Source organism: Mercurialis annua, linkage group LG7 (assembly GCF_937616625.2).
Source record: "Mercurialis annua linkage group LG7, ddMerAnnu1.2, whole genome shotgun sequence".
Lineage (NCBI taxonomy): Eukaryota > Viridiplantae > Streptophyta > Magnoliopsida > Malpighiales > Euphorbiaceae > Mercurialis > Mercurialis annua.
In genome coordinates this window covers 35,283,355-35,308,314 of record NC_065576.1, presented here as the reverse complement: position 1 = coordinate 35,308,314, position 24,960 = coordinate 35,283,355, and the positions used below count along the sequence as shown (strand labels likewise).

Below are 24,960 nucleotides of genomic sequence, written 5' to 3'. Positions count from 1 at the left end.
GGAGAAAAAAGAAGCAGGGATGACAAACCGAAGGAAAAAGAAGATGAACGCCCATCCAAGATACTGGGAACCATACATATGATCAATGGAGGTGGACACAACAGCTCTACAATTAGGAGAAAGCAAAGGAGAGAAGTGATGAACATCAGAGAAACTCACATGCCACCCGTAATCTTTGATGTCGAAGATTATGAACATGTCAAAGCACCTCACAACGATGCCTTAGTGGTAACTACTATCATTGAGAATTGGAACATGGAGCGAATCTTAATCGATAAAGGAAGTGCAGTGAACCTTATGACAAACGCGGCGTACAAAATGCTTGGAGGAACCGCATCGAGGTTGCGCCGAGTCCTGATTCCATTGTCAGGACTCGGTGGCCCCTCCATCAATCCGCTAGGAGCAGTTACCTTGGAAGTGATAATCGGCCCAGAGAGAGGAATCAACAAGAAAGTCATGTCGCTATTTAACATAGTAGACATGGAATTAACATACAACGCCATCCTCGAAAGACCCTTCCTTCATGACTCAGCTGCGGTAACTAGCATAAGAGCATTAGCAATGAAAATACCAACCGAAAAAGGAGTAGTGACGCTGAGAGGAGATCAGAATATCGCTAAGAAATGCTACGACGAGTCCGTGGTAGATCTTCAAGAGAACAAGACCGAGAAGAAGGAAGAATAGGAAAGAAAAACGACCCATCGCCAGTAACGATTTTATATCTTACCCGATGGCGTCAAAACTATCTTTAATGTTTTGTATGCAGTCTTTTTATCAATGAAAGTTCAATTTCCCTACTATATGATTAGCCAGACGAATCACTAAAGAAACAAAAATCAAGAACCGCCATGAATGATTAAATCAAAGATGAGCAATAAATAAAACTATGAGTTTAGATTAACTCAGAAAAAGGCAAATCGCCAAAAAAGGCAAATCGCCAAAAAAGAGTTTAGATTAACTCAGAAAAAGGCAAATCGCCAAAAAAGAGTTTAGATTAACTCAAAGCAAAATTACGAGTGTTAACTCAAATAAAAGAGTTTAGATTAACTCTGTCAAAACAAAAAACGCTAAAACGGGGTTTAGAGTAACTCCCGAAGCGAAACAAATATCTAAATCAAGCATCGACTCGGAAACATTAAATAAAACAGAAGCACACATACTGAAGCAAAAAGAAGATATATTCATAAATCGCGAATTACAAATAGAAATCAAGATACAATAAGAAAAAATAAAATACAAAAGAAACAAAATCTATTTAACACGATCCTTAGACATCTTATCAAGAAGATCGCGAGCGATGGCTTGAGGATCCAACCCGTTGACTCCAGAAAGATCAATATTTGGGTTCTGCTCCAGAAGCTTCCTCCAAATTGCAAGGCGATACTCGCTAATCAAAGAAGAATAAAAAGCCTTCGTATCAAGTAGACGGATATGAAGCCCTTCTACCTCTAATCTTAGTTTATTTCTCTCCTCGCCAACAAGAGTATTGATTTGAATGAGCTCTTCGATCTCCTGAGTCAAGTCATTAGTTCTCTTTTCGATCACTTTGACTTGGCGGTCATTAATTGCATCCTGCGCCTTAAGTTGCGATAAAAGAGAATCATGCTCCTCTGAGGATGCGTTCATTTTCGCCCTCTCAGACTCAGACGTCGCCAGAAGAGAAGATAGACGCTCGACCTCCTCCTCAGCACACTGACGGCGTTCGTTCAACACCAAAACAGACTGAAGAGCCTACAACACAAGAAAATAAACCAAATATAAATAAGGAAATAACGAATTCAACAAACAGTACTCAAATAAAAATCAACTTACAGAGAAGCCATGAAAACAAGCAAGATCGGAGAGTTCCTGTCCTGGCCTAGAACAGAACCAAGTAATGTCATCAGGAATCGCCAAAGTCCTGATGTACTCCGCCAACACCCTAGGATTCAGCAAGCTTGCCGGATCGTGACCTTCAACCCATTGCACTAGATTGGGAGCAGACGAACCTTCGGGAAGACTCTCCCTTGAAGGAGAGTCATTACTCACTCGACGTCTTTTCCTAGACGGAGAATCCATATTCTGACTCGGAGAAATTTCTTCCGAATCAACAACAATCAACCCGCCTGAATTCACCTCCTCGGCCTCTTCCGAGACAGCCAATGGTGCTGAAGGGGGAAGTGAAGACGTAACGGCCTCGTCACACGTCGGTTTTTTAACCGCGTCATCGTCGTCTATAACAATAACACCATTGCCAGCATGCAATACTGCCTCGACGGAAATTACAACCGCCTCGGCAGGAATTACAGCAACTTCGACGTCGCCAGGAATAGGCTCGGCGATGTGAGCTTCGAGACCGCCCATTGGAACATCCAAATCTACTTTAAATCCGGAAAGGAAATCATCAGAAGAAGAAGACATCCTACAAAAAGAAACATCAAGTAAACTTAAAAACAAATAAATATACCTTGAAGAAAGGAGTAACAAAGATCTGTCAGGCCTCGAGGAGGATCCTCCAAAGGAAACCATCGATGCCGAAGATAACTATTAACTAAAACATCTAAGACAGGACGTTGAAAGACACTATGGGATGATAAATCAGAAGCAAATGTCGACTCAGATAAACTTAAAGGAGACGGACAGCTCCAGACTTGATGAGAAGAAAAACCATCCGAAAAATGAAGAAAAGCAAAATTATGATAAACAATAAAGAAACGCCTTCGCCAGCGGCTGTTCAAACAAGGAAGATAAACACGGGACCGCCCTTTCCTACCAAGAGCAAAGACGAAACAACCGTCACATTTTCTAAAATCTACAAAGTAATACAACACATTAAGAGAAGGGGCATAGCCCCGACGCCTACACGCCTCTACAAAGGCAAGCACCACCTTAATCGTACCAGGATAAATTTGCCCCAAGGCAACTCTTAAATCCCTACATACTTCTACCAAAAATGGATCCAAGAGTGTGTTTGGATACATGGATTTGAATTTGGAATTTAGATTTCAAATTTTACATTTTAAATCCTACATTTCAAATTGATGAATTTCAAATCTATTGTTTGGATGGACAAAAAAATTTGAACTCTCAATATATATAATATTTGACTAATAATTAATTTTCAATTTTTTTGAAAAAAATAATATTTTTTATTGAATAATAATTCAAAAAATATATCTTTTTTTATCGAATCAAACCAATTTTTTTTCAAAATAAAAAAGAATTAAAACTTTAAAATTAATAATTTTTTCAAAAAATATTGAACCGGTTAATTTTTTTAGTTTGGTTTATATTATAATTTAACTAAAGTTTTTATGTTCAAAATCGAACCGAAAAACAAAATTTTTTATAAAACTAAATTTATCCAAACAGTTATGTTTTTCTTTTCTTTTTAAATAAAACCAAACCGAAATTTTGAAATAAATAATTTTTCAAAATAAAAAATTTCCAATTTTTTTAAATTATTTTTAAATATTTTTTAAAATTAATCCGAATAATTTTTTAAACTTTTCCTCCAATTTTTTTTTCACAAAATAGGAGCTTGCTCTTCCTCTTCAAAGGTATTTGCCGCCACCCTCCGACGAATTTTTTTTTTCCTCAGAAGAAACCTGCTCCTTCTCTTCCTAGATATCCGCCGCCGCCCTCTGATGGATTTTGGTTTTTCAAAAAATTTGGAATTTTTTTAGAAAAAAATAAAAAATTTATGTGGGGGGTGGCGGCGGGTATCTCAGAATCTCTTCCTAAAAAAATTGTCTGACGGCTGCAGCGGGTACCCCGAAAGAGGAGGAGCCAGATCCTCCGGAAAAAATATGTTGATTAAAAAAATTTGGAATAAAATTTCAGTCGGATGGCGGCTGCGGGTACCTCGAAAGAGGAGCCCGGTCCTCTAGAAAAAAAAATTTGGAAAACAATTTATCGGAATAAAATTTCTGTCAGACGGACATAGCGGGTATCTCGGAAGAGGAGCCTGATCCTTCGGGTAAAAAATTCGGAAATTTTTTTTTTCAAAATATCTATTGTCTAAAAAAAACTTGAAAAGAATTATCGAAAAAAAATTCCGGTCAGACGCCGACAGCTGGTACCTCAGAAGAGGAGTCTGATCCTCCGGAAAAAAATTCAGGAAAATATGTGGATTAAAAAAATCGTAAAAGAAATTGTCGGAAAAAAAATTTCGGTCTAACGCCGGCAGCGGTTACCTCGGAAGAGGAGGAATCTAATCTTTTAGAAAAAAAATTCCGGAAAAAATTACCTTCGAAAAAAATTCCGGAAAAAATCGGAAACAAAAATTTGAAAAGTATGCGGATTAAAAAAATTCAGAAAAATTTATGTCGGACGATGGCAGCGGGTACCTCGAAAGAGGAGGAGTCTGATCCTTCAAAAAATAAATCAGGAAAAAATTACCGTCGGACAGCGACGACGAGTATCTCAGAAAAGGAGAAACAGCTTCCTCCACAAAATGTTTTTTGAAAAAAAAAATCGGAAAAATATTGGCTGGATAATATTTTTAGTTTTTTCTCTATTTGAATCGGGTAATAGTCGATTTTCGACGGAATTAATTCAATCGGTTAATTTTTAATATAATAAAGATAATGAGATTATTTGAAATTCATAGGTTATAGGAGTTATTTCAAATCCTCAATTTTGTATGTGTTAAAATTAACTTGAATTTGACTCAAATCCAAATCCAATAAATTTTACAATCCAAATAAAGGATTTGGTTCAAATCCAAATCCAAATCCAAATCCACCCTTATCCAAACGCACCCTAAGGGAAATCTAAGACCAGCGGTGAACTGCTCTTCAAAAACAACCATCCTACAAGATGAACCAGGGGAATCGGAAGCAGCCATATCGGCACCAGGTAATATTACCCTATAGTCAAAGAGAAAACTATATTTAAAATAAATATCCAAGACTTCGCTCCTACGAAGCCCTGATCTGGTAATAGTCATAGTAGTGCGTGCATCTTCCACTCGACTAAGAGGCATCCTAGAACATGAAATCACAAACATAAATACAAAGTAAAGATCAAACAGAGAATATATTAAAGAACATATTGAAGAACATCAAGGACAGAAAAGCATTTTCCAGAATAACGATTGCGAGAAAATAAAGAAAGCAGAAAAGCATCTTCAACATCTTCAAAACACAACAAACAAGAAGGAACATACCTGAAAATCTGGAGAAACAAGTTATGAAGAATAGAATAAGCAAATGAAGAACAAGGAACAAATAATTGAAGAAATGAAAGTAATGAGAGTAATTTCGAAATAGAAGTAAAAAGAGAAAATAGAAATATGAAGAGTTTAAATACGAAGAGTTTCAAAAAGACGAACATTTACCAAATCATTAAATAAATAACACGTGGCAATAGAGAGAATCTTACTGGAGAAGAATTGCTACTCACCGATATACGAAACGACTCGCCTATAATATGAAGCGACTCGCCCAGAATATAGAAAGACTCAGCTCCAAAAGAGCTAAAATCTACTAAGGCATGAATACCGATCACTTCAGCTCACTTGCGGGGGGCTAATGATGGATACCTAATCCTACAATAGTTACAGTGGAGCCGAGTCACGGGAGATCCATTCTCGGGTGATGCCGGACTCCCAATAAAGACCTAAATATATGAAGAAGTCGCCGAATCCCTCGAGATTCGCCAATATACCGACGAAGACCGAATCCCATAGGATCCGCCCAATGCGCGTTAATCCGGGATTCGGATAGATCGCCATATGTAGAAGTATCTTCCTATTTGGACACAATCTTCAAACATGGAAAGATAAGCTCTATCTTAGGAAGACGAGATTATTTAGGAAGACGTTCCTAAATAGGACTCATGTCTGAATAAGGTAGATCACGACAAATTAGGGTGAATCCCTACAAAGTAGCTCGATCCCTACAAAGTAGAATTCACTTACCTACTATGACTCTACAAGGTATATTCAGCTACTATAAAAAAAGCATGAGATATGCCTAAAATCACAACTACATTATATACTCAAAAACGCTGCTCAAAGCTCTAAACTGACTTTAGCATCGGAGAATTAATCGGACCACCACCGTCCGGTTAGCTTCTACCCTGTTTTGCAGGTCTCATTCACCGATTCAGAAGACAGACTCCATCAATAAGAAAAAATTTAATTATTTATTGCTTGATCTTATTTGTTTAACAATATAAAACTTATCATAGGATAATCATATCTTTTAATTAAAAATATAATATATTATATTAAAATAAATTTTGTACTTCCCGAAAAATAAAAATCAAAATTAGCAACATCAATTAAACTTTTTGGAAAGTTAACTTTTTAGGAACTATATTTCCCGGGAAGTTAACTTCCCGAAAATTGTTGTAGAACGAATAAAGTGAAGGCCTATATTTATCTTTTGAATACTACTTTCTCCTAACCATAATACTTGTTGCTCTATTGGTGCATAATATTTGTCATTTTATAAAGGCCAAATGATCAAAACATGCCAAACATTTCATGAAAGTTTCACAAAAGTTCAAACCTTTCAATTGTATCCAATTTCCCTGAAACGCATGATTTCGTTTTAATTTTGTTCAATTATGTAATTTTGCTCATGTGACGTCTACGTGGCGCGGATGTGTCGTAATGTGCCTACGTGGCGCTGATGTGGCATTGCCACACATCAGCGCCACATAAACAAAAAATTTATTTAAGAAAGGACTATATATTAGGAGTTTGAAAAGAACTTGAAGTAAAAATCTATAAATAAAAGACTTTAGATTAACAAAAGTAAAAAATACTAAAATTCATTCCAAAAAATAGACATAAATTGAGAATATGTTAAAAAAGGCACTTATATATGAGATTTTAAATGGGGTTTGTGAGATTATTAAATTTGATAAAAAAAAAAGCGAATTTATTAGATTTAATTAAAAAACCAAAAATCTCATACAAAATAAGAAACATAAAAATAAAATTTTCATAATAGAAATAAACATATAATAATTTAAAGATTTATATTTTCTTTTATACTCAAATTACACATAATTTTTTATAAATATAAAAGTCTTGCTTCTTACATTAAAGAAATTTTAATAAGATTATAAGAAAATGGTAAAGAGTAGTAGAATATAATAGGCAACAATAGTATAAATATAATACGTTGAATTGTTTTTGAAATGTACATAACCAGTTCAACCGGCGATCGAATCAGTTAAACCGGTCGAATCAGATTCTGGTGGCCTCGCCGGTTCAGCCACCAGTTTGATTTGTAAAACACCGGCCAATAATAGAGTAGTTTAAAAGGTGAAATGGTAAAAATATTCTTTTAAAGTTATAGTTAAAGTTTGTACTTGGAGAAAAACAAGCAAATTACTCTAAGACCCCTTCATATATGTCATAATTTATAATTTGGCACCCCTTACTTGAAAATCAAAAGATTTATTATCTCACTTTCAATTCCGTTAACAATACGGCCCTCAGTTATTTTTTCCATACGGCAAACATTCAAGCAAAGAAAATCTAATGAAACCCTAAATGAAAAATTTAAAGCATAAAATACCCTTGAATCATTTTAAACATTAAACAAAAATCAGGATTCAATTGACACTTTTATCATTTTGTCCTTTTTCTCCCTTAGTTCTACCGACAACTACCACCACCTCTGTCACTTGCCGCCATCGCCCTGCTGGAACCACCTGTGCCACGCCTAAGAAAAACTCAAAAATATATGGTTTCGTCTCAGGCTAACCCATGTGCACCATATACATCTGGGTTCGTCTCGGGCAAATCCATCGCCTGGTTCGCCTGAGACGAACGTAGACACATCTAGGTTCGTTTCAGGCGAACCCAGAGTCGTCTAGGATTCTTTCAGGTGAACCCAAACGATGGGTTCATCTCTGTCGACCGAAGGTTTCCATATATTATTTTTGGGTTTTTTATTTTATAAAACGACGTCGTTTTAGATACGGTTTTTGTTCTTTTGATCGTATTTAAGATAAAATAATTAACAGAAGAAATTATGGTGGAATGTGGCAAATCTCCGGCCTTGCTGGTTCTTTCCTCCACACGTTCTTAAAGCGGTCGATAAAGTGAAACACCAGTAAATGGAGTTTTCGGAAGAAAAAGATTGAAAGTCTTCCCCTGTTATGCTAAAGAATTTGTGTCGGTCTCCCTGCCACTTTTTGGGCTCTCCAAACTGACACAATTCTTTAGCAGGGGGAGGGGCAGCTAACGAGTGACTCAAATATATTTGCTCGTGCCTAACACCCGTTGGTCACTTCTCTCTCATGTCTAATTTATATAATCAAAAGTGAAGTAATAAATTATTTAATGTCAAAAAAGAGGTATTAAACTGTAAATTATGATATATATGAGGGATTTTAGAGTTATTTGCGCAAGAAAGTTTTACTCTGTTTTTTACGTAAGAGTTATTTTAAAAAAGAGGAGTTGGACATGACTTAAAAATAACTTTTTTTTGATATTTATAAAAGGCTAAATGACTAAAAAATGTGAAACCTTTTATGAAAATTTTGTAAAAGGCTAAACCTTTCAAGTTTATCTAATTTTTTCGGAAATTAATGATTTCATTTCATACTTATCCAACTACACAATTTGACTTTAATTAACATGGGAATAAGTAATATATTTGACTTAAATATCAAGAACTTGTTATTTTAAACTCTTTAATAATTAAATTCATTTATTATAATTCTTTTACCAAATGCTAAATAAATCAAATAAAATCACATCCTTTAATTGATTTTACTAATTTTAGTATAAATATAAAATAAAATAAAATTAAAAGGCAATAAAATTAAAAGTTTGACTTTGATAATTTTTAAAATATGTAAAAGTATGTAAATGTGGTTGGACCAGATTTCCGGGTTTGAGGACTTAAAAAACCGGACAACTGACCGGTTCCCGCTTTAACCGGTTGAACCGGCCGGCCGGTCTGTTCCGGTTTTTAAAACAGTGATTGGAACAATTTAACTTAAATTTAAATTTTTTACATCCAAAAATTAGAAGGAACTAATGTTTTTATTAATAAAATGAAAAATATTTGTTTAACTATATTATACTATATAACAATGTAAAGGAATTAAATTTTACTCAACCAACTCAGACAAATATTAAATAATTTAATATAAAATTAAAAATATATGTAAACATGTATGCCAAAAAATAGTAAAAACAAATACAATAAACTGTTAGGTTTTTGGCTACAACGAAATGTAAACATAAGAATGTGGACGTGTCAGGGAGCGAATTCCAATTATCAGTGTGTGAAATTGACTTCAAACAAGCAATTTAATGGGTTTGGTTTAATACCAAGTAATTGAGAATTGAATACTTAGATACAAAATTTGTAAAGTTGAAAATTTATGCAGTTGGGCTAATTTCTTGAAATTTGTTCGGGGTTGTAATGTAGCCTTTTTCTTACTTATATAATGAGTATCTTCATAGCTAAAAGCTCAAAGCATTCTCAATCTCAAGCAGTTAACTTTCTAATTTCAAAAAAAAATTCAGCTGATTTATTCTTTAAAAGTTTACATGGTAAGCATATTCTTTTAATCTTCATCCTTTTGCTATTCAACTTTTCACATTCTTCATTCTTCCATGTTTATCCATAACATGCATGATTTCAACAATATTTTCCATATTTTTCTCACTTCTCTAAGGTTTCTTGATAATGGGCATTTGATTAAACTTCACTTTATCATTCCATCTTGAAGTTTAAATACAAACATGTTTGAAGTTTAAATACAAACATATCAATAACTGACATATAACTTCCTAATAAAATTCAAGATAACTTGCGTTAAGTAATAAATACAACAACTGAACAAATTACTGAAAATACATAATAATTAAACAATATATTCTGAATCAGCACTTGATTTCTTCTTCCTTCTTCTTATTTTCTTCCATGAGTAAACCTCTTATAAGATTGAGCATATAAACGTGGCTGTGTTGACTCTGAATTCGAGCCTCTAACATTACTCTCTGCCTCCAAAACGCGCTTGACCTCAGGCCCGAAGTCCGGGTAATGGTCAAGGATTACTGCAGCATCTTCCCATGAAGCATCCGCAGGGGAGAGACCTTCCCAATGTACTAAGATATCTGATTTTACAGATTTCAGCCGACTGTCTAAGATGGCATGAGGAGTGGGTCGAACTTGACCACGAGAAAGAATCGGTAAAATGGGAGTAATAATAGCACTACTATTGCCATGAAACTTCTTTAAACAAGAAACATGGAAGACAAGATAGAGTTTGGATGTCTCCGGAAGTTAGAGACAGTAAGCCACTTGACCAATTCGTACAAGTAAGTAAAATGGTCCATAATAACAAGATGCCAGTTTGCGATTACTCCGAGAAGCCAAAGAAAGTTGCCGATAAGGCTGCAATTTGAGGAGAACCATATCACCAACATTCAACTCAAGTCCCCGATGACGAGAATCATACCATAGCTTCATGTGATTCTGAGCGGCCAATAAACGATCATAAAGATTTTGTAAAACAGAGTCTCAAGTAAGAAATTCATAATCAACCGCTTCAATGCGGGAAGCTCCCGGAAAATAAGACAGCAACTTGGGCGGAGATCGACTGTAAACAACATCAAAAGGAGTGGCCTTGAGGGAGGAATGAAAACTAGAATTATAAGCAAACTAAGCCCAAGACAGCCAAAGCAACCATTTTCTGGGACGATCTCCAGTGATGCAACGAAGATACATCTCCATTACTTTATTAACGATTTCAGTTTGACCGTCAGATTGCGGATGGTAAGAGGACGTATAAGATAACTGAGTTTCACTCAAACGAAATAATTCACGCAAGAATGTACTCGTAAAAGTAACGTCTCGATTAGTAGCGATAGATTTCGGCAACCCATGTAGCTTAAAAATATTATCAAAAAAATAAGCGAGCCATAGTGATAGCATTATACGGGTGAGCGAGAGGCACAAAATGTGCATATTTGGAGAAACGATAAACGACAACCAAGACAACATTTTTACCACACGAAGAAGGAAGTCCCTCCACAAAATCCATTGAGATGTCGGGCCATATCTGACTTGGAACAGGTAAAGGTTGCAACAAATTTGCAGGCTGAAGTTGCTCGAATTTGTTCTTTTGACAGACTATGCAAGAACGGACAAAGTCCTGAACCATTTGCTTCATGCCCTTCTAATAAAAATCTGCATGAAGCCTCTTTAATGTTTTTTCATACCCTTCATGATATTGGTTATGAACAGCAGAGATGGCTGATAAAATTGAAGGAGACTCATCTAATAAGTAAACTCGTCCTTTGAAGAACAACAAGCTGTCACGAAAATTCCAAGGACCAATTGCTTCACCATTTTGAAAATTTGCAACAGTTTGTTGTAAAATTGGTAAAGTTATGATCTCAGACCGAATAACATCAAATAAACCCAATTGTGGCATGGAGATAGCTGCAATACTGCCACCTTCAGATTAGCGAGACAATACGTCAGCCACTATATTTTCCTTTTTGGCACGATACTCCACTGCAAAATCAACACCAATTAATTTACCAACCCAGCGTTGTTGAGGAGATGTAACAATTCGTTGTTCTAAGAGGAACTTGAGACTGTAGTGATCCGTCTTCACAAGAAAATTCCTTCCCCATAAATAAGGTCTCCAATGCATAATTTCCTTAGCCAACCCAACTAATTCCTTCTCGTAAGCTGGTAAACAATGATGACGGGCTGCTAGTGGACGGCTGAAAAAGGCGACAGGTTTACCATCTTGTTTCAGTACAGCCCCAATACCCGTGTCTGAAGCATCACATTCTACAATGAACCTTTTGTCAAAATCTAGTAGTGCGAGAACTGGAGTTGTCATGATGGCTGTTTTGAGCTTTGCAAAAGCTTGACCAGCCCCGCACTCCAAACAAATAAATTTTTCTTGAGCAGGGATTTAAGGGTGCGGCAATGACCCTATGAACAAATTTACAGTAATAGCATGTTAGACCAAGAAATCCACGTAAAGCACGAATTGACGTTGGTTGTGGCCATTGTTGCATTGCAGAAATTTTATTGTTGTCAGCAGCCGCACCATTTGCAGATATGATATGCCCATATTGAGCAATCAAACATTTGGATCGTTTGAGGAAAAAGCTATGTTACCGAAGAAGAGAAAGCACAATTTGCAGGTTGCGCATATGTTCAACCCATGAACGACCGTGAATAAGTATATCATTAAAGAAAAGAAGCACAAATTTTCACAAATGGGGGCGAAAAATCGAATTCATTAAAGCCTGAAAGGTGGAAGGTGCATTTGTCAAGTCAAACGGCATAACCAAGAACTCGAAGTGACCGTGGTGAGTTTGTAAGGCTGTCTTTTCCATATCAAGATTTTGCATTCGAACTTGAAAAAATCTCGACACTAAATCCAATTTAGTATAAAATTGGGCACCATGTAATTCCTCCAACAATTAATCAATTACCGGAATTGGAAATTTATCCTTGACTCATGTTTTAGCATTAAATGAGCGATAATCCACACAAACCTCCATGTTGCATAAGTCTTCCTTACTAAAAGCACTGGTGAGGAGAATGGTGATTGATTATGCCTAATTATTCCCTTATTTAGCATGTCAGCACACTATCGCTCTATCTCATCTTTTTTGGCATGAGGATAGCAATATGGACGAACAGCAACCGGATTGGTACCCTGCTCCAAAATAATCTGATGATCAAATTTACGTTGTGGAGAAAATTGCTCGACATCCATGAATAAATCTTCAAATTCAGCCAAGAGTCGCTGAACTTCCCACTCTCCATTGACAGTCGCAATCTGTGTGGATAAAAGAGTAGTTGTAGGAGAGTGAACCACATGCATCCCATATAATTCCATTTCCTTTCCTTGCCAATTAAAGCGCATCCGCATCTCATGTAAATCCCAAAGAATAGGACCCAATTGACTCCCAATACAATTCTGACTCCTCCAAGAGGTAAAAGGAATAAGTCCACATTAAAGTGATGATTGCCCAGACGTAATAAAACATTAGAACACAAACCTGGAGAGGAAAATCTCTCACCGTTAGCCACCATAACACGTAAATCTGCATAATTCCTCCAATCCAGATTCAATTGTTTTGCCAGTGTTGCATCAATCAAATTGTGAGTGCTTCCCGAATCAATCAATACTTCCAAATTGACAGATTTAACCTGTCCATGTACTCGCATAGTTTGAGCAGACAAAACTCCATTGATGGCATGAATTGAAATCCCTGGTGTTTAAATGTCTTCTTGTTCGAAGACCCTTTCTTCTCCATCCCCTCCTTGAAACACATATCCTCACAAACTTGTAATGAAAATATTTTTTTGCATTGATGACCCGGGGTATAAAGTTCATCACATTTGTAGCAAAGGCCTCTACTTCTCCTTTCTTCTAACTCTGCTCTACTAAGACGTTTAACAAACTTTGATTTTGATGTTGCCCCTAAGGAATTTCTCCTTAATGGCACTGAATCAGGACGCCGCCAACTCGCATGCCTTTCATATAACCTCGCTAAATTCATAGCACTCGACAGATCGTTAGGACGATGAAGTTCTACTTCCACCGCAATATAATCTTATAAGCCACTGACAAAAATCTAAACTTCTTGTTCTTGTGTTAACTCGCCCTTGCCGCTAACTGCTCAAATTTCCTTTGATAGTCCTCCATAGATCCAACTTGACGTAACTTCGACAATTCTCCCAATTTGTTACTCCGGATTGGCGGACCAAAACGAAGGTTGCATTGGTGTTTAAATTCATCCCAAATCAAATTTGGCCTGTCTTTCTCCAGTTTCAGAAACCATAATTGTGCATCACCCTCTAAATGAAAAGAAGCTAGACCAACCTTTGCTTCCTCGTACGTTCGTTGATGCCGAAAAAAATGTCCACAGCGGCTAATCCATCCTATGGATCAATTGCACCATCATAATGTGGAAAATCAAATTTAGAGTGTTTAGGAACAAAAGTACCCTTGTCCACATTCTCTGCTCGTCGTTCTCTACCGCTACGGCTAGTGCTGCTACCTTCATTTTCCCTATTGACTGAGATTTCACGAGAAAGGTCCTCAAAGCGACTCGCCATCTCACGAAACCTTGCGTTGTCTTTGGCCTTATCTTCCTGATACATCCGTAAGAACGTATCAAATTGCTGCTGAAATCATCTTGAAGTTTAAATACAAACATGTGAATAACTGACAATACATAACTGACATATAACTTCCTAATAAAAATCCAAGATAATTGTCTTAAGAATTAAATACAACAACTGAACAAATTACTGAAAATACATAATAATTAAATTATATATTCTGAATCAGCATTTGATTTCTTCTTCATTCTTCTTGTTCCTTCCATGAGTAAACCTCTTATAAGCTTGAGCATATAAATGTGGCTGAGTTGATTGAGTTTGAGCCCCTGGCCTTAGTTATCTTGGATTTTATTAGGAAGTTATATGTCAGTTATCTATTGTCAGTTATTGACATGTTTGTATTTAAACTTTAAGATGAAATGATAAAGGCAATATATATTTAGTTTTCTTAAATAGATCCTAGGGTTCTCTCGCCACGGGCCCTTAATTCATTTATTTCTATTCAATTAAATTAGGTGGTAAAGGAAGAAAACCGTCTAAAAAAACCTTGTTCTCTGAATTACAAGGTGATTTCTCTCTTAATCATCCTACAACTCGATCTGTGACGCAGGGACCGTAACATCTAGATAGAAGTATATATTATAAAATACTAAAATATATTATCTTGCATGTCTGAATCAGTTGAAAAAATAATTTTCAAATTTTGCAGAAACAATCATCCTATGCAAACTGAAATTTCTTATTAGCTTTCATAAAATTATATTATTTTAAATGAGATAATATTATATTAAAACTATACAATTTAATCATAAGAGAATGATTTATTTATATAAATGCATTTTAATAAATAATCTATCCACTACTTATTTATATTAAAATAAATAAATACCAAAGCGTGGATGATTAAACTTTGATGAAAATGATATGTTGCCCCATAGAATGAATAGTTAGGTAGTAATTTTTATATTTTAACACATTTGTCATAACTACTCTAAATCTCATCATGATTACTAAACAAAATGCCGTAAACGGAATCAGACATTAATATGTTTCCATGAGCTAAGTACAAATTTGTTCCACTTTCGCAAAGAGACAAGTCAGTGGACTTCTAATCTAATCTAATTTAAGACAAGTTGCCTCATATTTCTCAATGTAAGAAATTTAATCTAAGTACGAGTTCCAGTACGAGCCCTTGTTGCCAAACGGCTGTTTTTCAAAACTGGATCTTTCATAAGTAAATAAATTCATCAGTAAATAAGTTCGAAAAATTATTTATGGTATCTCACTATACAAATTTCACACTAACAAAATAATAAATTAAAATTCTTAAATTTCTTATAAGAAAAAAAATCTTTCAAGAATTAAGTAATTAGATTTTTAATATCTAATTTATTATGATTTTCAATTTTTTAAATATAGTTTGAAATCATTAATCTATATATTATATAATTGAGAGGACCAACGGAGCCCTCTCATTCAATCTCACCAAATAGAGCAATTTGATGAGTTCCCATCTTTTTAAAAATACCTATTTAAATTTAATTTTTAAATGACTATTTAACTTATACCAAACTTCTTAATTTATTTAAAGACCTATTTGAATTTAATTTCTAAATGACTATTTAACTTGCACTAAGTTTCTTGATTTGTATAAAATTGTTTCTCCATTGTGTGAACATTAATATTAAGAGTTGTAGAATGAGAAAACAGAGAAGAAGAAGAAATTTCACAACCAAATAAGATATTTACAATTCTGAAATGGGTAATTTCAAAGACAATTTTTTTTGGATAAATATTCCAAACACAATTTAGTTGGGTTTATTTTGGCGTTATCATCAGGTGCTTTTATAGGAGCATGTTTAATCATAAAAAAGATAGGCCTTAGACGATCTTTTGCTGCTTCTGGTATTAGAGCAGGTAAATTTTCTTATGTTAATTACGAGTTTTTCAGTTTTGTAAATTGTTTCTTGGTAGATATTTACTAACCAAAATCAATTATATTTTTTTAGAAGAAACTCAATTATATATGAGTTTGAGAATTTTGTAAATCAAATAGATAACGAATTAATATCTAAAAAAATGAAATTCCGTTTGAACTATTATTTTATTTTTTTCATACAAAATAAACTTACAAACATATTTTAAAATTAATTTTTTATCATAAATATATCGTATATGTGACAATAATGATTAACTAAAAATTATTTAAATAATTTATTAATTAATGAAAATCTATTTTAAAAATTATTGATTATATAAATAAACATTAGACATTGTTAAAAATGCATATGGTCCATATGTAGGTATTGTATTAGTTTATTAGTGCTGAATAATGAATTATTAAATATGCCCATAGAATAAAGTAGTATTGAATAGGTGTTGAAAATAAGTATTTTATTACTTTATTAGCTATATATACAATTGTATCATGTTTTTATCAAAAATACACAGTAAACAGTAAAACGTTCATAATATAAAAATTCAAAACTAAAAATTATAATAATTTAAATAATATATATATATATATATATATATATATATATATATATATATATATATATATATATATATATATATATATATATATATTATTCACCTTTTAAGAAAAATGGCTTTTACTTATTTATTAATTATTTTATAAATTTTAATAACCTTTTAAGAGAAAAATAGAGATAAGACAAATAAATGATAAAATAAAGTATGACAAATTTTCAAAGTTATTATCTGATGTAAATATAAATTTTTTAAAAAATTATAATAGCAAAAAAATTGCAACTTAACTAGATCAATCCTTAATTCAAATTATCTTAAAAATTTGAATATCATGTTTCTTTATAAATCTATATCCTTATATAATTGAGGGGATCAAAAAAGCATTTTAATGAGTTTCTAATTTAGATAAAGCACTTATTTAATTTTTAAAAGTTGTTACTAAAAATTAAATCTCATTAGTTTTCCACTTATTTAATTATTAATAATTATTATTAGAAGATAATTTTATTAGTTTTTCAATTTGAATAAAATACTTATACTGAATGAGTATTTGTATGAACTACGAACATTAAATTTAAATAAAATACATGTTTAATTATTAAAAGTTATAATTAATAGCTAATTTTTTATTATTAATATTTTCCTAATTCGTAGCAAAAAAATTGTCAATTTAGAATTATGCTATATTTTTATTGGTGTCCATCAGTTCTTGTAATTCATTTAAGAATAGTATACATGTTTTTGGCTTTTGTTTTTATAGTTTGCTGATGAGTGTTTTTTTTAAGAAAAAAAATTGGTTACTTTGTGATCATTCCTTTAATCGGCAGCATTGTGTTCATTTATTAACTATCTCCTCTTGATTCTAATCTTTATTTTATTCTATTTTATTTTTTTGACAAAAACTTAAATCTAATTAAGACATTATTATATAATTAGAATTACATGTACAAAAATTTAAGTTGATTAAATAATATATCTTTTATAGTTTCAAATAATGAATTGAAATTATATTTATATTAATTTAAAGTTTTATACATTAGTCATACTTGATTTTTCCATCTATGTAGCTAATTTAGAACAACTTTCAAAATTATTGTTTGGTTTTTCATATTTATTTATATAAATGGCATCGCATTTATAAAAAATAGACAAAACAATATCAAATTAGCACGACTACAGTTAATATTATAGTAGTAGCAGTAGTAATAAGATGAAATACAAATACTTGAAAAAAATAGTTTAACATCATTTTCTTTAGCTTTAATAATTTTTATATTGCAATTAAAATTCAAATTATTTAAAGAATTTAAATCTTGAGTTTTTTGTTTTATAAATTCATATGTCATATTAACAAAGTAGATACTTAAATGTAAAAAGTGAAAAATAAATGTGGTTTTTGATGAAATTATCAGAAAATTATTGAAGAAATAAAGATAAAATTTTGATAAAAAAATAGTTAAAAATATAAAATGTAGAGACGATTCATCATTTAAATTATTAGATTATATTTTTATTTTTACTACAAGTTCACACATTAAATTTTTTAGTTTTAGGAATTATTAGTTTAATTTTTTGAAAAAATTAATTACAATTTAAATTGTATATAAATTGAGCCGCGCAAATGCGCGGGATTACGACTAGTTTCTGTTATAATTGACATCTCTCAACTTTTTTTTCTTTAATAGATTCCCCCAGCCTTTTTTAAATTAATAATATGATGGGTAAGTCTTAATTGTTTTTTGTATCAAAGAAAAGTCTTAATTTTTAAAATACTGCCAAGTTTTAAAAATTATATTTTAAAAAATATACACTTTTGTTTTATTTTTATTTACAAAAACACTATTTAAAAAAACACTTGAAAAATACCATAAAACTACTGTTGGATTCTCGTCTAACAAATTTCAGTCGCTGGGACGGTGGTCAACATCATGGTCAACATGTGTTATATATTTTTAATGTATTTAAGTGTTTTTTTGGTGTTTTTTCAGAGTTTTTTCAATATTTTTTAGCATTTAATTGGTTGTTTTTTTTTTTTTTGGAAATACATTGTAGTGATTTTTACGTATTATTTTTTGAATTTTTGTGAATATATTTATTTCCATTTTTCAGAAAATTTCCAAAACTTGCCTGATATCTTTGTAAATATTTGTTTCTCAAGGAGTTTCAAAACTAAATTACTTATTAACGATTGTTTTAAAACTACTCTGTTTAGTTGTGGGAAATACTGGCTGTTTTTCAGAAAATTACTCCAAGAAAACTGAAAAACAGAATCTGATGTTTAGTTGTATTATTTTCTAATTTAAAAAACTAGAAAACAATTTTCATAATTTTCCATATCATAACTAATGGTTGGAAAACATCAAAAACATGTTTTCTCACTTTTCCTTTATTAAAATCAACTATTAGAAAACACAATTTTCTAATTGATATTTCTATCTAACAAGTTCAAAAAATACTAAAAAAATTTAATTTAAGAATTTAACAACGAGAATCAATATTTATTCAATCTTAATATAATGAATTTTTTTAATCATTAATAAACACTTGCATGTAGAAATTACCACAGTTTATAACTCTATAGTTCACAGTTTGAGAAATACTTGAACCGGCCCTAAACCGACTCTTGAATTGTTCCGGACCGTTTTTAAACCGGCAAATTTTGGCTGCACCCGTTTCGAAAAATTAAAAAATACATTAAAATAAATTCAAATTTAATATAAATTTAATATAATTAATTATATTAACAATGAATTATATAAACATATTTAGTATATAATTTAAAATATATATTTTTTTAAATATACCAACCGATATTTTTGATTCCAAAAAAAAAATTGAACCGGCCTAAAATCTCTCGGTTCATTTTTGGTGCGATTTTTAAACATAATCAATGATCCAACCATATTATTTTCGAATTAAATCATACATATTCATCATGATATAAAAAAGTTCGTTAGCACATATTTTCTCCTCATATTTAAATTAAATATTAAATAATTAAAACTCGAATTTCAATTCTTTTTAATATTTTCTGAGGTTAAACAACATTCACGAAAAATAAAAATACAAAAATTTCGTTAAAAAGATGTAGTATGTTGTTTAATTTTAGAAAATAGAAAATAGAAAATAAAAAAAAAATTACATAAGCAAACAAAATTTTGATTTTTTAGTTTTTTATTTGAAAAACAAAAAACTGAAAAATAGAGAAAATGAGAAGAAAAATGGAAACAGAAAATAAAAAATGTTTTCTACAACTAAACATGAACATACTCTCTTTTCTATTTTCTTGACATTAATCTTTTTATTTGTTGTATTCTTATTATGACTTTTATCATTTTTGGAACTTAATTTTTATTTTTATTTAATTACTTTTTCATCATTGCGAATATAGCATTACACTTTTTTTTCTTTGTGCACAACTTTTGTAAAATGAAACTACAATTATAGTTTCCTAAAATATTAAGATAATTTTAGGAATTACTATTTATTTTTTTTAATATTAATTTAATTTTTTATACTTACATAAAAGTGAATTAATATTTAATAATTGCCATAATTAATGATTTTTTTATTCTTAAAGACCTCAAATGACATATTCAAAAATCTAAACTAAATGTGATGGAAAAAGAAATCAAACAATATATCGTTCGATCAAGTAACGTTGTCCACATGAGTAAAAAAATCCGATTTCGCCAATGTACACACCCAATTCATATGGAGCCTTTTGCAGATCTCATACAATCTAGTCATCAATCTACTTCTAAGAATATAGAAGGCAACACATGAAAAACTTCATCTCAAATATCACCACTTTAATCTTTTCAAAAGCTCATACATCGAACCATGTAGACAAGCGTTCCAAAACCAAATAACCACCATTATTCGGCAAGTCATACCGCTCTGCCTCTAGTCATACCAGAGAACGTCATCACCACCATCACCAATGCGCGCTCTGATAGACAATGAAGCACCAAATGATGCAACTCGGATTGCACAACTAACCTTTCCAAAAATGTGAATTCCGGTCCAATTACCTCGAATATTAGACAATGCCAGAAGATTAAAACTTAGCATCCCCCTGCCTCGTAAATGTTAGTCTGGTATCAGCTGCAGAGAAACCATCAACTTGTCTGAATTTTCTTCAACAGCTATGATGAACAAAATTTTCCACCGCAGATGGGCGGTATTGAAAAAATTTCACTAACTTATACATATTAGTTCACATGTCAGCATCGCTAGTTTTCAGGTTGAAGACAACTATACAGGATAATCCTACAAAAAATAGATAAAAATGAAAGAAGTTGCTACAAGATTATGAAGCTTATTATCTATTCTGATACATTTGCTTTATTTTGTCTAGAACTTGATCAAGTCTTTTTCCTTCCTCTTCCTTACATGCTAACATCTTTTTATGTCGTTCCAGAATTACTTCGACGTATTCTTCTTCTAATGGAGCAAATGGAGACTTATTGACCGCTATTTCTCCTTTATGTTCGCCTTTTTGCAGCTTAGTCATTTGATCGGATAGTGTTTTGATATCAGGATCATTGCCGACTTCGAGTTCCTTCCCTCTGTCCTTCAATTCTGTTTCTTTTTCCTTCTTTCTTGCCAAATCTTGCAGTTCTTTTTCTAAACTTACAGTTCTCTTGGCAATCATATTCTTCTCAGCCGACATAATTTCCTGCTGTTTCCTCATCATGTACCCTACTACTAACAATTCCGACCTCAAAAATCGACAGTCAAAACCTTGCGTCTCCAAATTTTTCATCACTTTACCTAACGACTCCACGAAATCTGGCGAGACACGATGGTCCATAAAAGCTATGTTCCGTACCTCAAAAAGAAAAAGCCAGTAGTGGGAATATAAGAATTCATCTTGTTTTATTTCATTAGGAAACTGGAAAGACATTTTTGGACTCTGCGGAAACACTCGGAATATATAGGGATAACACTTTTCCATCCACTCTTTCACCGGCATCTCTTCACTTCTTCGCAGTGGCCCAAGATCCAACTTCTTATCTTCCTTTAGCTTCATTAGGTAGGCATGAACTTCCATGGGATTCTCTGGGTTTATTTTGGCATGTATTTTTTGTCTCTTAGCAGGTGGACTTGCTCTCAAGTCCCTTTCTTCCGCGACCTGCAACACAGTGTTCAAATTAAACCATCGGTTAAATTATGCTTTTCTTATTAAGCAGAAAGATAATAAATGCTAACTTATCTCGCATCATTTAGAAATCAAGAAGACAGTGTATTTCCCTCCTAAGGAATTGCATTTAGTAATATCTTCCTATCTATGAATAATATATCATATTGCTACACTATACCCTAAGAATGTCCAGCTATGCTACATGGAAACGGGAAGGATGGCAAAGCGACATTTTTACAAGAATAGATTATAAACATAAAGTTTCAAACTTTTAGAAGCATTTCCAAAAACAAAAGAGAAATACCATGTAAGACTCAACAAGTTTCCGTTTAACACAGTGCCCCAGTTATCAGTTCCTATTGGAGTATACCTGACTGATCGACTAATTGTTATCTTTATTTCAGGATGCATGGCAGTAATTATCAATAAACTCATGCTCTAACTTCTTGTTTTTGGGCAAGTTCACACCAGAATTTCATTTACAAGGGTGCGTTCACAGCAATATTAATACTGTTGTCCCATTAGTTTCTTCAGCATTTTAATATTCCTCTCTATTGTTCCTCCATTCGCTCCTTCCTTCAACAACCCCCAGAAAATGTCATAAAGCTAATAGCAGTAATACTTGCAATTACTTAGGTCACAATTTCTAACATAACCTAGGGCATGTATTTCAAGATGACGTGTGAAACAGTTTGGGGAAAACTACTAAACAATACATGCTTACAATTACTTCAGCAATCAGAATAAACTACTTTGGCAATATTAACTACATTGTGAATCCTTACTTCAATTACTTGGTTGGAAGGCAACGGCGGCACAAGATGTACACTGGCAGGCCTGCAACTCTGCCAAGGATTTTCAGGAACATGATGTACATTGGCAGGCTTGCAACTCTCCCAAGGATTTTCAGGAACATGATGTACATTGGCAGGCTTGCAACTCTGCCCAGGATATTCAGGAGCACACTGTACATTGGCAGGCTTGCAACTCTGCCCAGGATTTTCAGGAACACGCTGTACATTGGCAGGCTTGCGACTCTGCTCGGGATTTTCGGGAACGCACTGTACATTGGCAGGCTTGCGACTCTGCTCAGGATTTTCGGTAATGCGCTGTACATTGGCAGATTTATGACTTCGGGCAGGATTTTCAGGAACATTATTGAGTGGAATACTGCGAAATGAAGCTAATGGGGGACTTCTTACTGCAAAATCCATTATATCTCATCAACATTTGACCACTGATAAAGTCATATGATGGAAGCAACAGTTCAAGCATACCAAACCAAAACAATTACTTGAAAGTGCATTGCACGGAAAAGGAAACTACTGAACTGAGAAACAGCGAGACAATATTTTGTATAAGATATGTCCAAAAGTTTTGGAGTTTCAAAAGCATTTCAAGAAACGAAATATAGGACTCGAACATAGCTTCAAGTACTTTACATACAAAGAAAAAAAAATTACAAAGCAACAAAAACAAATCAACCACATTGTATCTATCACTGTATATCCACATTATGAGAAGTACAGTTAGCCTCAAAATGAAAGGAGAAAATTTTCATCTGGCATTCAGAGTTATAGCTTGAGCATACCACTACGAGGTCCTTTGAGTTTGGTTCTTCTTATACTCACCATTGCAACATCCAACCAACCTATAAGAATACACAAAGCTTAGTTAATAGATTTAAAACTTAAACAACCACCTGACTTAACTCACAAAGGGAAAAACCATCAACGTAAAGCAAATTCATTGCAAAGAAATAAATATCACAAATATTGAATTCGAAAGCCAGACACAGACACGGGAAAACGGGGCACTTGGATACAGACACGGCAAACTGGTGTTATTTTAAGGTTTTTTAAAAATAAAGTTTCATGTCTGGAACGCCAAGTGTCAGGCACACTTCCAAAACGGGATACGTTGATTGAATAATCTACCTAGTTAATTATTATTGTCTACAAACCAAGAATGTAGACACTAAAATTTAGAAGAAAAAAAAATATGAATTAGCAAAAGGAAGACATAGCCTCTATAAAATAACAGAAATTATCTGGCTAATCATGCAATTAACGAGCTAATAATGCATCAATAAACACCTAATGACATTATTCAACAGTTGAGCATTAAAAATACAACTGCAAAGCTACGTATGACACTAACTTGCCCAACAAGGTTTTGCAAGAAACCATATAAATTGAGGATCTTTTTCAAATATCAGCAACTCAAATCTCTTCAAAAAGAAAAACAAAGCCACAAAAGGAAAAAAATACACAAAAATAAAACAAACTGCAAATTTGCATGAAGGATCAAAATGAACAAAAAAGACATGAAATTAACAAAAAATTTAAAGATCCATGAACAAAGCACTAATCTTGAAATCTAAACGGAACCCAGTTGCAAGAATAACCCAAAAGAATGAATGAAATGAACAGTTTAATTGTTGAATTAATAAAAAGAAAACAATATATCCACCAATATCTACCAAAAAGCGTATGTTTTGTAAAAGAAAAACATGCAGAGATCGCATGAAAACCTGAGATAAGAGTGAAGAGGAAGATGAAAGATGGGGATGTGAAGGTAATTGAGGGAGCGCGGAGCCCGAGGAAGTCTCTCTGGTTATTGGGTACTCAGTGGGGAGACAACAAACAGCGCTTCAATTCTAATTATTTTTTGTTTCTTTGAATTCTTAGAGATGACTTGATTCAGGGTTTGTTTCTGTGTGGCCCAAGAAAACTCAAATCCAATTAATTGATCCAATTTTGAAGTTCTTTCTGAATGGGCTCTCATTTTATTTGTTCTTTTCTCTTGAAACAAATCATAACGTTTCATTTTTTTTTTTATTTAAGCCTAATGTTTAAAATTTTACGAAATATATCCTAATATTTTCAATTTTTATAAATTATAGTCCAAATTCTAATTTCACCCATTTTATCATTTTTTTAGGCTAATAATCACCCATGGCTCCTCACTTTATCATTTAACGCCCATTTTTAAACATCAGGGAGTTTAACGCCCGTACCCCTTAAAGTCAGGGGCCATGGGTGATTATTAACCTCTTTTTAGGTTACAAGTTATAAAAATACGAAACGTTGAAATTTTATTTGCAAAATTTTAAACGTTGAGATTTAATATACCAATAATATGGCTGCCGCATAAGCAAATAATGGCCGAAAAACGGCTTGAGCTACAATTTTCAAAAATTAGAAAGAGTAGGATTTATTTTTTAAAGTTTTAAACGTTAAGCTTAAATCGCCA

The 24,960-nt window shown here is 32.8% G+C and overlaps 2 protein-coding genes across 2 annotated transcripts; one reads left to right on the top strand and one right to left on the bottom strand.

The window, feature by feature from the left end:
* The first annotated feature begins 78 nt into the window (after positions 1–78).
* On the top strand, positions 79–684 carry LOC126657094 (uncharacterized). The gene has a single exon (XM_050351721.1). It carries the CDS (start codon positions 79–81, stop codon positions 682–684), a length of 606 nt encoding a protein of 201 aa, XP_050207678.1.
* Positions 685–20,713: 20,029 nt separating this feature from the next.
* On the bottom strand, positions 20,714–24,428 carry LOC126657547 (uncharacterized). The gene is made up of 4 exons (XM_050352252.2): positions 24,239–24,428; positions 23,297–23,356; positions 22,491–22,906; positions 20,714–21,696 (listed from the first exon to the last, which is right to left on the bottom strand). The coding sequence occupies exons 2-4, from the start codon at positions 23,337–23,339 to the stop codon at positions 20,884–20,886; spliced, it is 1,272 nt and encodes a 423-aa protein (XP_050208209.1). The 5' UTR covers positions 23,340–23,356; positions 24,239–24,428; the 3' UTR covers positions 20,714–20,883.
* Between the last annotated feature and the right edge of the window lie 532 nt (positions 24,429–24,960).

What these genes read in the sequence shown, in the direction of transcription:
- LOC126657547 (XM_050352252.2), bottom strand. Translation starts at nt 23,339, where the DNA reads ATGGTGAGTATAAGAAGAACCAAACTCAAAGGACCTCGTAGTG. An exon ending in ACTCAAAGGACCTCGTAGTG is followed by an intron (nt 22,907 to 23,296) that starts GTATGCTCAAGC and finishes TGGATTTTGCAG; the next exon opens with TAAGAAGTCCCCCATTAGCT. An exon ending in CTTCCAACCAAGTAATTGAA is followed by an intron (nt 21,697 to 22,490) that starts GTAAGGATTCAC and finishes ACTGTGTTGCAG; the next exon opens with GTCGCGGAAGAAAGGGACTT.
- LOC126657094 (XM_050351721.1), top strand. Translation starts at nt 79, where the DNA reads ATGATCAATGGAGGTGGACACAACAGCTCTACAATTAGGAGAAAGCAA.